Here is a 15,894-nt window from a genome sequence, read left to right as displayed (position 1 = left end):
TTTGAAATTACACAGCAGGAGCTGGAATGAGTTGCCGAGCTTAAAACAGCAATGAACCGCTTGATATTTTTTTAACATAGCCTGCCCAACAAACGTTTTAAATTCTTTGGTCTTACTTTTTCCTACCGACAGCATCGATTGATCCTCCTTGTCAGGATAGCGTTATTAACTTCATGGTACTTCTGTCGCATTTCGATTCCTTGTACAGCGTAGTTAAACTGGCTTAACTTCCAGGATCAATCCTCAGAGGCTTACCTTTCATCACCATGTTAAAATAGTATTAGAAAATCTATTTTAGAATAAAACAATTATAATACATCCACATGTGTTACTTAATACGAATTATACATGTAACAGTGATTGATGTCATCAGGTATTGGTGGACGTTGGATACTGAATTCTTACAAATTAATGAAGAAATTACTTATAAGAAAAGAAGTCAATCTCTCTCGGATCACTGTCAAAAATTAGATCATCGATATTGAACAAATAAGGGTCTACTAGTAAAGGATTAAAGCTGAAATATTAGAAGTTGAGGTACTTAAATAAAATTTCCCTCAGCTCTCAAATAAAACGTCGCATCATATAATAAATGAGTATCAATAATTGGAGGGTTTATATCCAATGAAACTGGAGGTGGAATTTGGACAGATGCTGGAGGTGGAATTTCTAAGCATATAATAAATGCTTAGAAACTTGAAGGAAATTCAGCCTTGAAAAGGTTGCCAGAAGAAAGATTTAAGACAAGAATTGTTTCCTTGTCTTTTTTGAAGATTCTTGATATTAACTATTAGAAACTAACTTATGTCCACACTTTTTGGATGAATAAACGTACGTCATACATCAGCCAGTTGGAATTTGGAAAAAATGGGGACAATGGACATATAAATATAATCCAGAAGTCCATTTAGCTGAAAACAAAAGGCACAAGCATTATATATTTTCTGTAAAATTTATTTGCCTTTACTTAATAAAGATGCAATATCTTTTTTCTTTCTTTTCAATTCGTGAATTTATGTAATTAATCAGGATATGTACATAAACAATGTTCATGAGTTAAAGAGAAAGGAGGGACACCAAGTCATATCCTGAGAGATAGTTTATACTTCTAAATTCTAACCCTAAAAATTATAGAGCTTGATCAATAACATCAACCACTGCTGGAATTGGAGTAAGCGGAAATAATTAATATTCATAGGATCCTTGATCTGAAGATAAGTTCTTCATCTTCTTTTCATCTTTGATCTTTATGTGAAATATGAAAGGAGTCAGGTCCAGTATTCCTATATATCATCCAAAATCATAAATAGTGTTTTTTGTTTTTACTTTATACATAACCACACTACAATATTTAATAGTTTTACTGATGAAATTTTTTCATCGACGTGAGATTACCATTCTATTGATGAAAATTTTACTGATTAATTCACCGACATAATGCATCCGCCGGTATAACGTTCATTGGTAATTCCATCATCTGTCGCTAATTATGTCGGTAAAAAATAATAATTAAAAACCGATGGTTTTGTAGGAGGAAAATGCGCACCAAAAGAAATTTCCTGCTAGAAATATGTTGACTGAATTATTTCATTGGTATATTTCCATCGGTGATAGTGGGATATGCAGTAATTTTTCCCAACTCTTTGAAATAAACTGATGAATTGATTCCGTCTGTATTCCCATCGGTAAATCATCGATGATAGTATTATGTCGATGATTGTGGCATATGCAGTAAATTTTTTCTAATTCTCTGGAAAATACCAACAGAATAGTTATGTTTGTAAGTTTGTCCGTGATGATTAAAAAATATTTTTAGGAATAAAATTGTATAAAATAATTAATATAAAATTGTATAGAATAATATATAAGAAAGAAAATAAATAAACAAATAAAATTGTATAAAATTGAAATATGTAAAAATAAAATTGAATAATATAAAATCCAAATATTCATTACAATTTTATTTGAATAAATAAAAATTAAACTAGAACAATGGCGGCACTAGAGGAGGAGGAGGAGGAGGCTGGTCATTCTCGGGATCATACAGCCAAAAAGGAGGCGCACACGTACCACCTATCTGTGATCTCATGTCCATCACCATTTGGTGGAGTTGTTCATAATTTGCCAAGAGTTGCTCATATTTTTCGGTGAGATGAGTCATGTGTTGTTGCAAGGCCACAAACTCCTGAGATTGGGTACTCGATACTGATTGGGAGCTCCTAATAGTTGAGACACTACTGGTAATTAGTACTTAAAAGTGCATTTTTATTAAGGTTTTATATCATCATTTTGTACTTGAAGTATCAATAACTCCTTAACTAAAACATGTTTTATAATAATATATCTAATAATATAAGATACCTTTAATTTGTCGTAAATGTTCATTTTAAATGCAGGCCTATCACATAAATGAAAGGATTGATTGATGAATTTAAGAACTGAAGTTGAAAGGATAAAGAGATGGCCAAACTTAGAAAAGAGATGTCGGTGCAATCCAAACCGGAACACTGTTCGGTAATTGGATCATATCTGGAGCTATAGATCTCAGATTTAGGTCTACTTTATATGGATGGAAAGGTAAGACATAGGCCTACAACTTTCATATGGAGCCCAAAAAGGTCATTTTCAAGTCCAAATTGTTGCAACAACAAAGAAGCCCGAATCTGTCCTCCAGCCCGAGCACTGTTCCGTATTTTGGCCATATCTGGAGTTCTAGAAGTCGAAATGAGCTGAATTTTTTACACAAGAAAGCTGAGACAATTTCCTACAACTTTCATGTTCGAGTGGCTCTAATTTTGACGTTAGCAATGATGTTTTGGGCAGACAAGAGAAGATAAGGATTGTCACCAAGTCAAGAGGTGGCCACTCACTCATCAATTAGTCATCAAATCAATAGTTTCCAATTTTGGCCTATAAAAGGAGGCATTTGCCATGCATTTAGGCATCTTGGTCTCCAGATCAAGATCATGCTCTTGCTTTCTCTCTTTGTATTTTTTGCAATGTTTATGCTTTGCTTTTATTAATATCAAGTTTATGCCTTTCATTTCCTTTCATTTACTTAGTTAACTTTTATCTTATTTATGTTCTTATTTAGTTTATTTATTTTTCTTTCTTTCATTATGTCTAGCTAAGTTTATTATGTCAAGGAGAAAAGGTTACACTAATGGTGTAAGCATAAGTATAGTGTAAACTTAATATAGACTTTAATGTTTGATACTAACATGTTTTATATTTGTTATCTTATTCACTCTTTAATACTTTGCTTGTTAAATGACTAATCTTGATTTATGTTGTATAACACTTGGTACAACAAATGCTTGACACTTTCATAACCCACATTGTATGGTATAACCGACACCTGAGCTATGAAAGGAACTTGATTTGTTGTTAACATAAGTTATAATCATGAATGCTTGACGAGATTTACAAGTATTAACATTAATCGAATAAGATGACTAATGTAATCATGTTAACAATCTATAATCTGATTGGAACCTCCTTTGTGTGTGGTTTCCAATGGAATAATAAGAGTTTATACTATACTTGTTTAACATACCATTAGTGGATCCTCTAACCTTGACATTTGTTATTATCATTGTTTAATCGTTACATTAATATTCTATCTCAAAGTTCTCATCATCTTCTTCTTCTTCTCCTTCTTTATCTTTATTATTATTATTGTTATTATTACTATTATTATTAGTATTACTACTACTACTATTATTGTTATTATTGTTGTTGTTATTATTATTGTTATTACTATTATTATTGTTGTTATTGTTGTTGTTATTATTGTTGTTGTATTATTGTTATTTATAATTTGTACAATTAACCTCCCTATGGTTCGACCCCGGTCTTGCCGGGTTATTTATTACTTCGACACTCCTGCACTTGGGAGAAGACATCAATCTTTTAGTCTTGTCAACCGGCCACCGACAAGTTTCGGTCGTAGTGTTGGAGAATCCATACTCCTGATTTCTATCGGGTCCACCAATTGATCTTACCTCCATCTATAAATCCGGATCGAAATTCAGGTGGGTCGAAGGATCGTCCCTGTATCTCTCCCTCAATCGGCTATTATATGTTGTCTGAAAATTAAAAAAGAAATCATCAAATTCAATTCAAGAAAACAATAACTTATAAAAGAAAATGGTTGAACGAACATACCATAAAGTGTTAAGTGCAGTTGTCGACGAACTGTTGCACCCTCTTTTGGCGGTCTTCACTCTGCATGTGTGTCTCCATAAAAAGCTCTATTGGGCTCGGCTCAAGTCCAAGAGTTATAGCCTATAAGAAAAAAAATGTCACAAGTTAAATATATTTATAAATAACAACAAAAAAATTTAAAGATAGATATCATTAAAATTAATCTTATCATCTGCTTCGCATGTGCAATGAATGGAATGGAGTTGTTGGTGTGCATGGTAACCGAACAATGAATTTATCGGTTCTGATTCTCACCACCAGACTATGAACGTCATGTGAACCATACAGACATCACGTGCTAAATATATTGCACCCATATATCCTCCAGGATGAAGGGCGACTTGAAATCCCTCTAAATTGCCACATCATTCGAGCCTGGTAGAACGTTATCTATAGCATATTTTTTAGCTTGTTTTTGCGCTTCATACCAAAAGTCACACAACTTACATGATACAAATGTATTTTATATGAGTTAATGACAAATTAGATTTTACTATATATATATTTTAAATATCTTATTGTTTTCTATGTTGCCTAGTTGCAGCGTGATTCTCCCACTCTCCTCGCAACATTTTTATTTGCTTTATCCCACTCGAATTTGTTTTATGTATAAAAAAAATTATAAAAAATAAATCAATAATTTCAATATAACATACAAAATAAATAAATAAATTTAATATAACATTAACCTCAAATCTTCTAAACCATGTATTATTATAAGGTTTCCATTTAGGATGTCTAGAAACCTGACTCCATTAAAACAATAAAATCTCCATCGAATGCTGATATTATTACCCAGGTGACCTCAATGTTTGTAAACCTGAAAATTAATAAAATTAATGAAATATTAATTAGTTATTCACAAATTGTTAAACATAAATCAAGACAAACTTATATTGAAAGGTCATCTTGCGAATGTGCTTGATACTTGCAGAAGAATTAATCTTGTTATGACAGGACACCGCCTCTATATTGTGGAACTACACTAGAAGAAAATGTGCCCCAAAAACTTTTTCCCGCTAGAAATATGTTAATGGAGTTATTCTGTTTGTATAATTCATATAATAGTGAGATATGCAATATTTTTGTTTTATTCTCTGAAATATATATGGATAGATTGATTCTGCCTATTTTTATTGGTAAATCACAGATCAAAATATTCTATCAGTAATTATGATATATGCAATAAATGTTTTTTAACTCTCTAAAAAATACCAATAAAATAATTATTGTAAGTTTGTTCATGATGATTAACAAAATATTTTTAGAAATAAAATTGCATAAAATAATTAATATAAAATTGTATAGAATAATAATAATAAAAAAAAGAAAATAAATAAATAAATAAAATTGAAATATGTAAAAATAAAATTGAATAATATAAAATCCAAATATTCATTACAATTTTATTTGTATAAATAAAAATTAAAATAGAACAATGGCGGCTCTAGAGGAGGAGGCTGGTCGTTCTCAAGATTATACGGCCAAAAAGGAGGACGCACATGTACCACTCATCTGTAATCTCATGTCCATTACTATTTGGCGAAATTATTTATAATTTGCCAAGAGTTGTTTATATTTTTAGGTGAGATGAGTCGTGTATTGTTGCAAGGTCACAAACTCTTGAGACTAGGTGTTCGATATCGATTAGGAGCTCGCAATAGTTGAGACACTACGGGCCATTTGTAAATTCTCAGTTGTAGTGTTGGAGAATCTGCACACTCGATTTCTATCAAGTCCATCAGATGATCTTGCCTCCATCCACAAATCCATATCGAAATCTGGGTTGGTTGAAGGATTATCCCTCTATCTCTTCCTCAATCGGCCATTATATGTCTCTTGAAAATTAAAAAAGAAATCATCAAATTCAATTCAAGAAAATAATAACTTACGAAAGAAAATGGTTGAAGAAACATACCATGAAGTGTTAAGTGCAGTTGTCGACCAACTATTGCAACCCCTTTTGTGCGTCTTCACAAAAAGCTCTATTGGGCTCGGCTCAAGTCCAGGAGTCGTAGCCTATAAAAAAGAAAAATATTTCAAGTTAAATATATTTATAAATAACAAAAAAAAAGATAGATGTCATTAAAATTAATTTTACCATCTACTCCGCATGTGCAATAAATGGAACGGAGCTGTTGGTATGCGTGGTAACCAAATCATGAATTTATCGGTTTTGGTTCTTGCCACCAGACTGTGAACGTCATGTGAACCATTTGGACATTACGTGCTAAATATATTGCACCCATATATCCTCTGAGATGTATGGCAACTTGAAATCCTTCCAAACTGCCACATCATTTAAACCTAGTAAAACGTTATCTCTGACATTTTTTTTTAGCTTTTTTTGTGCTTCATATCAAAATTCATGCAACCTACATGATATAAATGTATTTTATATGAGTTAATGACAAATTAGATTTTACTATATAAATTGTTTTTAAAATATCTTATTATTTTCTATGTTACCTAATTACAACGTGATTCTCCCACACCCTACTCACAACATTGTCATTTGCATTATCCCACTCAAATTTGTTCTATGTATAAAAATTTATAAAAAGTAAATCAATAATTTCAATATAACATAATAAATAAATAATTTCAATATAACACTAAACTCAAATCTTTTAAACCATGTATCGATATAAGGTTTTTATTCAGGTTGTTTGAAAACTTGACTCCATTGAAACAATAAAATCTCCATCGACAATTTCAATGTTGATGTTATTACTCAGGTGGCCTCAATATTTGTGAACCTAAAAATTGATAAAATAAATAAAATATTAATTAGTTATTCACAAATTGTTAAACACAAATTAAGACAAACTTACATTGAAAGGTCATCTTTCGAATGTGCTTTATACTTGCAGAAGAATTAATCCTGTTATGACAGGACACCGCCTTTATATTGTGGAACTACACTGGAAGAAGAAACGTCGTGAGTTGTCACAGGTGCATCTTCCTGATCGGCACCTAATGACACATCATCATCGCTACTCAATGAACTTGTTGTGATCATGTGTCCATGACGAGTAGTTAATTTTGTTCTATACATCTATATAAATTTGACAAATAATTACATAATCAAATTCTATTTAAAAAAAATCGACAGTACCTCCGTTATATTAGAGACTATCCAAAATGTTCAAACCTGCAAATATTGATAAGATATATGTTTCAAACTAGTTGATTTTATTTTATTTCTACCAGAAATTTTAGATAATTCAATTTCATCTCATTTTCAACGTGATAATATAATGTTTCTCATCATAAAATAAAAAAGAAATAAAATCCTATATATAATTTAACAGTTATACAAATTTAACAATAAAATAGAGGGGAAAAAAGAAATTTATTCCTATATATTTAACTAACATCTGTATAAATTTAACAATAACAATTAAAATTCAACAAAAAATCAAACATTAAAACAATATATATAATAAAATTGAGATAAAACAATAAAATTTAATTATATATTATTGAGCAAAAGCATTAGACTTCCACTCCAACACAGATTGCAAAGTCCACCTACATTTCGGATGACAGAGTTTCAGTTTCACTCCAACACAAGTTGTAGAAGTCATTCCTACTGCAATCCTTTGCAATGCAATTGATAGGATAATATTTAATAGTGATAGAGTCTGATATGAACACTGTTACCTTTAACCCGTTGTATATATAGCTCTGCTACTATAACAATACATTGATATGAATAAGAAGAATCTTCTTCCCTTTTGTTTCTTCATGGTATCAGAGCAAGTCCTTAATAACTTGCTATTTGCTTAAAAAAAAAATCTTATGGAAGACCTGTTTAAGATAGATGGTGTTGATGACAATTTTAGAATTTGCAATATGCAGGAAAGAGAGCCAAATCCTAACCAGCGTTTAGGTTTGGTATTGTTAAACGAATTTAATTATCTTCCTTGGTCAAGAGCTGTGACAATTGCTCTTGGTGGAAGATCCAAACTTGGCTATATCAATGGCCATATTACACATCCTGATTCTTCTTCACAGGTATATAAAGCTTGGCAATACAAAGATCAACTTGTATCGTCCCCACATAGTTGATGCTGCAGAATTACGGAAACGTGAAGAGGAGGACAAGATCTTCCAGCTTTTAGCTAGTCTTGGTTCAGACTATGAAGATCTTCGCAGTAGGATACTTATGAATCATGATCTTCCATCCCTCACTACTGTATGTGCCACCATTCAACGAGAAGAAGCTCGTAGAAAGGTTATGAATTCTGACTCTAAACCCTCTTTATCATAATCTCGTATTTATGCTGTCAACAGATCAATGAACAACAACAGACCTTACAAGGGCAAACGACCAGATTTGAAATGTCACCATTGCCATAATATTGGTCACTCTATTGGGAGGTGTTGGATCCTTCATCCAGAATTGAAGCCAAACTTTGAAAAAGAGAAGAGATCTCAAAGGGACTATGAGCATAAGGGTCATGTTGCTGCCGCTGCTCACTTCAGCAATACTCCTTCAAGTAATGTTGAAAATTTTTCAACCAACCCATCTGCTCTTCTCAATGACTTCGCTACCTATCTTAAGGAAAAAGGTGACTCTACCATGACAACAACAGTTGTCAAAACAGTTTGAAATGAAGGATTTGGGAGCTGCTAAACAAATACTTGGCATGAGAATCATCAGAGACAAAGACAAAGGCATACTAAAGCTTTCACAGGCAGAGTATGTCAAGAAGGTTCTCAGCAGGTTTAGTATGGATAATGCTAAGCCAGTATGTACACCTCTGGGGAATCATTTCAAGCTCAGTAAAGATCAGTCACCAAAAACTGAGCTAGAACGTGGATACATGGACCAGATTCCATACGCCTCAGCTATCGGCTCCTTGATGTATGCCATGGTCTGTACTAGACCAGATATTGCCCATGCAGTGGGAGTTGTAAGCCGATATATGAGCAATCCTGGAAAGCAGCATTGGGAGGCAGTGAAATGGATCATGAGGTACTTAAAAGGCTCATCGGAGACATGTCTTATTTTCACAGCTGGCGGTTTGAAACTTGAAGGCTTTGTAGATGCTGATCTAGCAGGAGATGTTGATAGCAGAAAGAGTACTACAGGTTATATATACACTCTAGGAGGCACTGTTGTTTCTTGGAGTTCTACCTTGCAAAAGATAGTTGCTCTTTCAACGACAGAAGCTGAATATGTTGCAGTTTCAGAGTCCGCAAAAGAGATAGTATGGCTACAGAGTTTCCTGCAAGAATTGGGCAAGATGCATGGAAAGGGTACTTTGTATAGTGACAGTCAGAGTGCAATCTTCCTTGCCAAGAATCCAGCATTTCACTCTAGAACAAAGCACATACAGATCAAATATCACTTCATCCGACAATTGCTCGACGATGAACAACTATTACTTGAAAAGATCTGTGGAAGCAAGAATCCAGCTGACATGTTAACCAAAGGAGTCACTCTTGATAAACTGAAGCTGTGTAAAGCTTCAGTTGGTCTTAAAGATTAAAAGACAGATCTAGCGCCATTTGTGTACAAGTGGGAGATTGTTGGGTGTGGACACAACATGGTTGGTGGCAGCCATGTTAGACATGGCTAAAGTCAATGGTGGTTGCATGGTGGGTGCCTAACCAAAGAAATTGTTGCCCACCATTGTTGACTAAAGAAGAAGCTTGTCTCCCACATCAGCTATAAATAGAGAGTGCCATTGATAGCTGATGATCACCACGAAATAGAGAGAAACACAGAGAGAGAGCTAAGGGTGAGAGTTGAGTTGAGTAGAGAAATTTTCTCCTCCTCCTTGTTTTGTTGTTTGTATTGCTTTTGAGCTTGATTAATACAAACCAGTAGCTCCGTGGAGTAGACAAGTTACCGAACCACGTAAATTTGTGTGTGTTTGAATGTTTGGATCTCCTAACGATGGAAAAGTAAAGCCTAGCTTGTTTTGAAATTACATAGTTGCATGGAAAAGCAAAACCTAGCTTGTTTTGAAATTACACAGCAGGAGCTGGAATGAGTTACGGCTTGATGTTTTTTAACATAGCCAGCCCCAAAAACGTTTTAAATTCGTTGGTCTTACTTTTTCGTACCAACAGCATCGATTGCTCCTCCTTTTCAGGCTAGTGTTCATAACTTCATGGTACTTCTGTCGCTTTTCGATTCCTAGTACAGCGTACTTAGTTAAAGTGGCTTAACTTCCAGGATCAATCCTCAGAATCTTACCTTACATCACCATGCTAATGGAGTATTTGACAATCTATTTTAGAAAATAACAACTACAATACATCTATATGTTACTTAATACGAACTATACATGTACCACTGATTGATTGCATCATGTATTGGGGGACGTTGGACACTGAGTTCTTACAAATAAAGAAATTACTTGAAGTCAATCTCTCTCGGATCATTGTCAAAAATTAGATCATTGATATTGAACAAATAAGGGTCTACTAGTAAAGGATTAAAGCTGAAATATTAGAAGTTAAGGTATTAAATAAAAATTCCCTCAGCTCTCATATAAGACGTCGCATCGTATAATAAACGAGTATTAGATCACTGGAGGGTCTATATCCAATGAAACTGGAGGTGGAATTTGGACAGTTGCTGAGAAACTTGAAGGAAACTCAACCTTGAAAAGGTTGCCAGAAGAAAGATTTAAAACAAGAATTGCCTCCTTGTCTTTTTTGAAGATTGTTGATGTTGATTATTAGAAACTAACTTTAAGTCCACACTTTTTGGATGAATAAAAGTCCTAGTTGGAATTTGATAAAAAATAGGGTCCCTTCTCAAGCCACTACATTTACTCCGACAATGTACAGTACTCCATTTAGCTAAAACCAAAAGGCACAAGCATTATATATTTTCTAAAAAATTTATTTGCCTTTAATGAAAGATGCAAGAGTTTTCCATTTTCTTTTCTTTTTTCTTTTCAATTCGTTGATTTGTTTAATTAATCAGGATATGTACATAAATAATATTCTTGAGTTTAAAAAGAAAAGGAGGTAAATCTATAGGCTTCGATTGTTAATACATCTAAATTCTAATGCTATTGACAAATTATATTGCTTGATCAATAACTTCAACCACTTCTGGAATCGGAGTTAGAGAAATAATTAATATTCATAGGAACCTTGATCTCAGGTTAAGTTCTTCATTTTCTTTTTATCTTTGATCCCTTTGCTGTGGGATTTATGGCATTTCAATCTCAGCTTGTGAGGAAACCTGTTGATTCTCCAAATTGTCAGAATTACTCACACGTTCCCACCTCGATGAGACCCATACATCCGTGTCTAGTGCTTGAGCAAAAGTTGAAGCTCTTCTAGGAAAACGAGTTTTGTCTCCATTGTAAAAGTATTTTGAAATTCCACCTCCCTTGCTTGAACCACTCTTACCACTTGGAGTGACATTGCCTTCAATATTTGCTTCTTGATGATTTCGTGAATTCCTTACCAAGGGAATGAGAACTAGTAGAAAACAGATAGTAGATATCGTAGCAGATACAATGTAGATACCCTTGAAGCTGCGTAGACTCAAGCTTTTGACGTTATTATGAGTCACAGTAGTTGAACACTCAGGTGAGGGGGCAAACCACCGTTCTTCCAGTGTTGTTAGTGTTCCTTTTTCTGAGAGGCGCAGAATGACTCTAGAAAAATCAGAAGCAATAGGAGAGCCTTTTTGGAATGCCTGCACGACAGAAAAAGTCATAATACTCGGTACTAAACTATGTTCAAAGAAATGTCCTCGCCATGTTACAAGTCTTTAAGAAACTCCAGGCATCAGAACGTAAAGAAATAGAAGTGCAGTGCAAATGGAGTACTTACAAAGCCAAGCCCTCCAAATCTGAATGTGCCTTCTGTGCTAGTGTATCTTTCACAGTACTTATTGAGGAGAACTTTCTCGTATGGGAGTTCGAGAAAGGCAGCAGCAATGTTGTTTCTTTCAAATTCGGTAGGATAATCATTTTCGTGGTCAATGATCTTGATTTTTTCTGTTTCAAATCCAAGTACTGTCTCAAGGTAATTCCGGACGAAAGAATCGTTGTCACAACCTACAGTTAAATGGTTACTTTTATATTTCTCATACTCCGAAAATTTAGGTTCCATTCTTTGGACGGTGAGCATTGAAGTCAAATTAGCTGTGTAGCTTGCGGTTAAGATAAATACAACACAGAGCCACGCTGCCACCACTATTCGAGTAAAGTTGCTATAAAGTTTTTCCGCTGCAAAATGTAACAAGGAGCTCCAATTTAAGGTACCAGTAAAGAATGTGCCATAAAAATGATCTTAGATAGTCGCAATATAACTTGTGAATCTCAATACTTACAGTGAATAAAGAAAAGAGAAGAACTTAAGAACCAAAGCGCGTTCTCAATCTGAAACTTCCACGGGCCTCTAAAGTCTGGATTGCTTTGGTGCTCCAGGAACCAAACTATAAGCATTGTGTAGATGAATAGAGCACCACTCACTATCCACATCTCCAATTTGAAAGGCTTCGTGAAAATCCATGTCGAATCTTCGTTCTCGAGTGGAACTATCATTGACAATCCTGACTCTGCATAAGGTTGAGTAAACTCTACGTATTTTGTTCTTTCAGCTAGTATGGTTATATCACCAATGGCAGCATCATAAGTCTTGCATTAACAAGTGGCACAAAAGAAAAACAAACACTTATCAGGAAAAAACAAGAAAAAAACCTGCTGAAAAACCACTGATACAAGGTGGCAGGAGCAAAAGAAGGGAAAAATCCTACGACTCCTAAGACGTGCCTCAATGGCGAGTCAAATTTGGACTGGTTAACCATGAGAAATGTCTGCAACTATTTCATAGAAATGTATGGTGGAGAGATTTTAGTTTCTTATCAGACACAATGCTATATGAATTTATTCTTGTTTTTGAGTTGCAGCAAATTTTGACTTTGTTCAGTTGATGGATGAGATTACACCGAAAGGGTACCTTCCGCATGCCTTCATACTAAGACTTGGAGAAGAGCTTGTTTTGGTTGATGAACAGTGGGGTTTTTTTTGCACAAAATTGTGCACTCGATTTTTTCCACATTGACATGCTGGCACATTGATGAACGACTTTTAAATAGGTATTGTCAGAATAAAGAGTTTTTTTTTTTGACAGAAAGCATCAAGATCACAATTCAAAGTTTGAAACAAAATGTAAGTTAAGAATCGTTACCTTGTTGTAGACACCTTCAATCATAGCATCATACAACCCGTCATGCTCGAAAAATTCATGGGGCAGCGGGTAATTCAATCGTTCTACAACTTCATTAAAGACGTCGATGCAAAAGCCTTCTGGCAGTGCCTCCCCAGTTTGAAATGTCACGAACTTGTCAAATGAGGTTCTTTTGGGGACTACTATTCTCAATGGCTTTGCACTAGTAGGCATTGCCCATCCTTTCGGGTTTCGACCGTTGAGGTCCCCAGGCCATATAACTGGACCTGCCAAACATTCTGTGATATTACAAACGTTACTATTGTTGCACCTTTCTTTGCCTTCTTCCGGATGGAGGGTCTTCGAGAAACCGAAATTCGGCAACCAAAAATCCAATTCCTTGTATTTCTTTCCAACCACATTTACAATCCTTAATATAGGAGCTTGTGACAGCATCCCATCCTTGAAATGTATTTCTCCAGTCAAACCAGTGAAATCACTTCCCAATACGCTGTTTAGCAACATTTTTGGACTAATTGAATCGCTACCTAATTTTTCTATGGACTGTGTAACCATACCAATGCTATCATAGGCTCTTAAAGCTTGAATTCCAGGCAGAAAATTATCTTCATCTAGATACTCTGCTCGAAAAATCTTCCGGAAATGTGCTTCGAATCTTTGGTAAGAACTGCTGGAAGAATAGTACGACTGGATTCCTAAAGTGCCTCCCATAGAGGAAATAACAGAATTGTTCATAGAATCCAAGAAACTAGTAACGCTGTTAGAAACTATCCAGGCTGTATCTCTGCCCACAAGTCCCATATTCTTAGCTTCTCTAAACAGACAAGTGAGCATAGGCAAAGATGAGTGAAGAACAATAAAAACCCGTGATTCGGTATCTTTTTGTAGCTTTATAAGCTCATGTTGGACAACGTCTTCTGGATCCGTTAACAATGAAAATGGTGGAAGAACCAAGCGGTACTCAATCTCCGAACCAACCTCTTGCAGAGCCTCAGACAAAAGAGCTAAATTGCCAGATTCACCTCCATAAACATTATCTTCATAAATCACTACTACCTTTCTCCAATTATGACATTGGGCAAGGGCTGCAATGCATCTCATTTGTTCTAACCCATCACTAGCCATTCTTATTAGAAAAGGCCAACGGAGTGTAGTTAATGGCGGGGTTATGGCCGGTGTTGCGAATGAAAAAATTGGAATTTGATACTGGTTTCCAATATTAGCAACCAGGGCTGCTTCCTCCCAATTGTCCATGCCAATAATCACTTTAACTTTCTTCTCTTTGATGAGCTCTTCAGCTGCAAGAAAGATTAACCATTAACTATTGCTTTGTTAATGTTAAGCTAGAAACACAAATCATTTAGAGATCGATTACTAATTACCTGCATAAGCGACTTGAAGAGGGTCTTCTCCAGGATGCCTGAAGTGAAGAGAGAGCTCGTGGTTTGTTGAGATATCGTTGAAGTCTTGGACTGCCATCTCCAAAGCTGTTTTCTCTTCTTTTCCAATACGGGAATTAACATCAATGATAGCACCGATATTAGTAACCTTGTTGGTCCTGATCTCAGCTTCAACTCCATTGGAGAATATGAGAAGGATAGAGATGAGGACAGATAAAAGAAAGCAAGGTTTTTGAACCTTATTAACGGTCATAAGAGGTGAAATTACTTGGGAATTTTTTCTGGTGAACATATTAGTCCTTTTCATTCCGTAGTGCGGAGTCGACAAATTCTTATGATGAAAGGCTCACATTCGCTATAATATATAGACATGTTTGTATCTATATATAAATATTCGGCAAGATTAATTATGTGTAGAAGGGGAAGAACAGGATGAGCCTGAAGTTGCTAAGAAGAATTCGTGAGTTGAAGAATCTCTAGCTGACCTGTTCTGCGTGGACTAAATCAAACTAGTTGCCCTCCGAACCAAGGCTACCAAGGATGATAGTAACGGAGGGGATTCAACTTTGACTTTAACACCACACAAAGAATAATATTATGCAGGTCCAATATTAGGAAAGCGGTATTGGTAGATTCTACATTGACTTTGACTTTGCATTAAAGTAAATATTTTGGAAAACCAACATGCATGTGCTAATTACTAATTGCGACTTGGAGCCCCAACCTTGCAAATGATTTTCACAAAGCAAACCCGTTAATTTGATGGATTATGTCGAGAGTTTTGTTTTTGTTGTTGAAGCGGGTGGAAGTTAAAAACAGTAATTAAATAAATAATACAGAATAATTATATAAATTAAAAAAAACTGAAAATATCAGCATTAAATTCTCATGTTTTATTTTTCTGAAAATAATGATAATCAATTCTATCTTATTAATGTTGGGAAAACTAGGAACAAAAAAACATCAATATATAATACAAATAATCATACAAATCAACATCAAAATTTTAACGTGGAAAATCTGATGCGGGAAAAACTATGGGACCGTAGTCCACCTAAAAATTTCCACTATCAATAAATAACAGGTTCACAATTATTCTTTCTCAGATTCA

The 15,894-nt window shown here is 34.6% G+C and overlaps 1 protein-coding gene across 2 annotated transcripts; it reads right to left on the bottom strand.

Moving 5' to 3' along the window:
• Positions 1-11,145: 11,145 nt before the first annotated feature.
• On the bottom strand, positions 11,146-15,252 carry LOC105127947 (glutamate receptor 2.9-like). 2 transcript variants are annotated; one of them, XM_011029427.1, is made up of 6 exons: positions 15,052-15,252; positions 14,766-14,879; positions 13,384-14,681; positions 12,524-12,830; positions 12,022-12,419; positions 11,146-11,884 (listed from the first exon to the last, which is right to left on the bottom strand). In XM_011029427.1, the coding sequence occupies exons 2-6, from the start codon at positions 14,860-14,862 to the stop codon at positions 11,390-11,392; spliced, it is 2,595 nt and encodes an 864-aa protein (XP_011027729.1). In that variant the 5' UTR covers positions 14,863-14,879; positions 15,052-15,252; the 3' UTR covers positions 11,146-11,389. The 2 variants fall into 2 exon arrangements, with proteins under 2 accessions (XP_011027729.1, XP_011027728.1); XM_011029426.1 differs by having other exon boundaries at positions 14,766-15,252.
• Positions 15,253-15,894: the final 642 nt, after the last annotated feature.

Source organism: Populus euphratica, unplaced genomic scaffold (genome assembly GCF_000495115.2).
Source record: "Populus euphratica unplaced genomic scaffold, PopEup_1.0 scaffold15.1, whole genome shotgun sequence".
NCBI lineage: Eukaryota > Viridiplantae > Streptophyta > Magnoliopsida > Malpighiales > Salicaceae > Populus > Populus euphratica.
The sequence above is the reverse complement of the archived record's forward strand: the minus strand, read 5'-3'. Positions and strand labels throughout refer to the sequence as shown.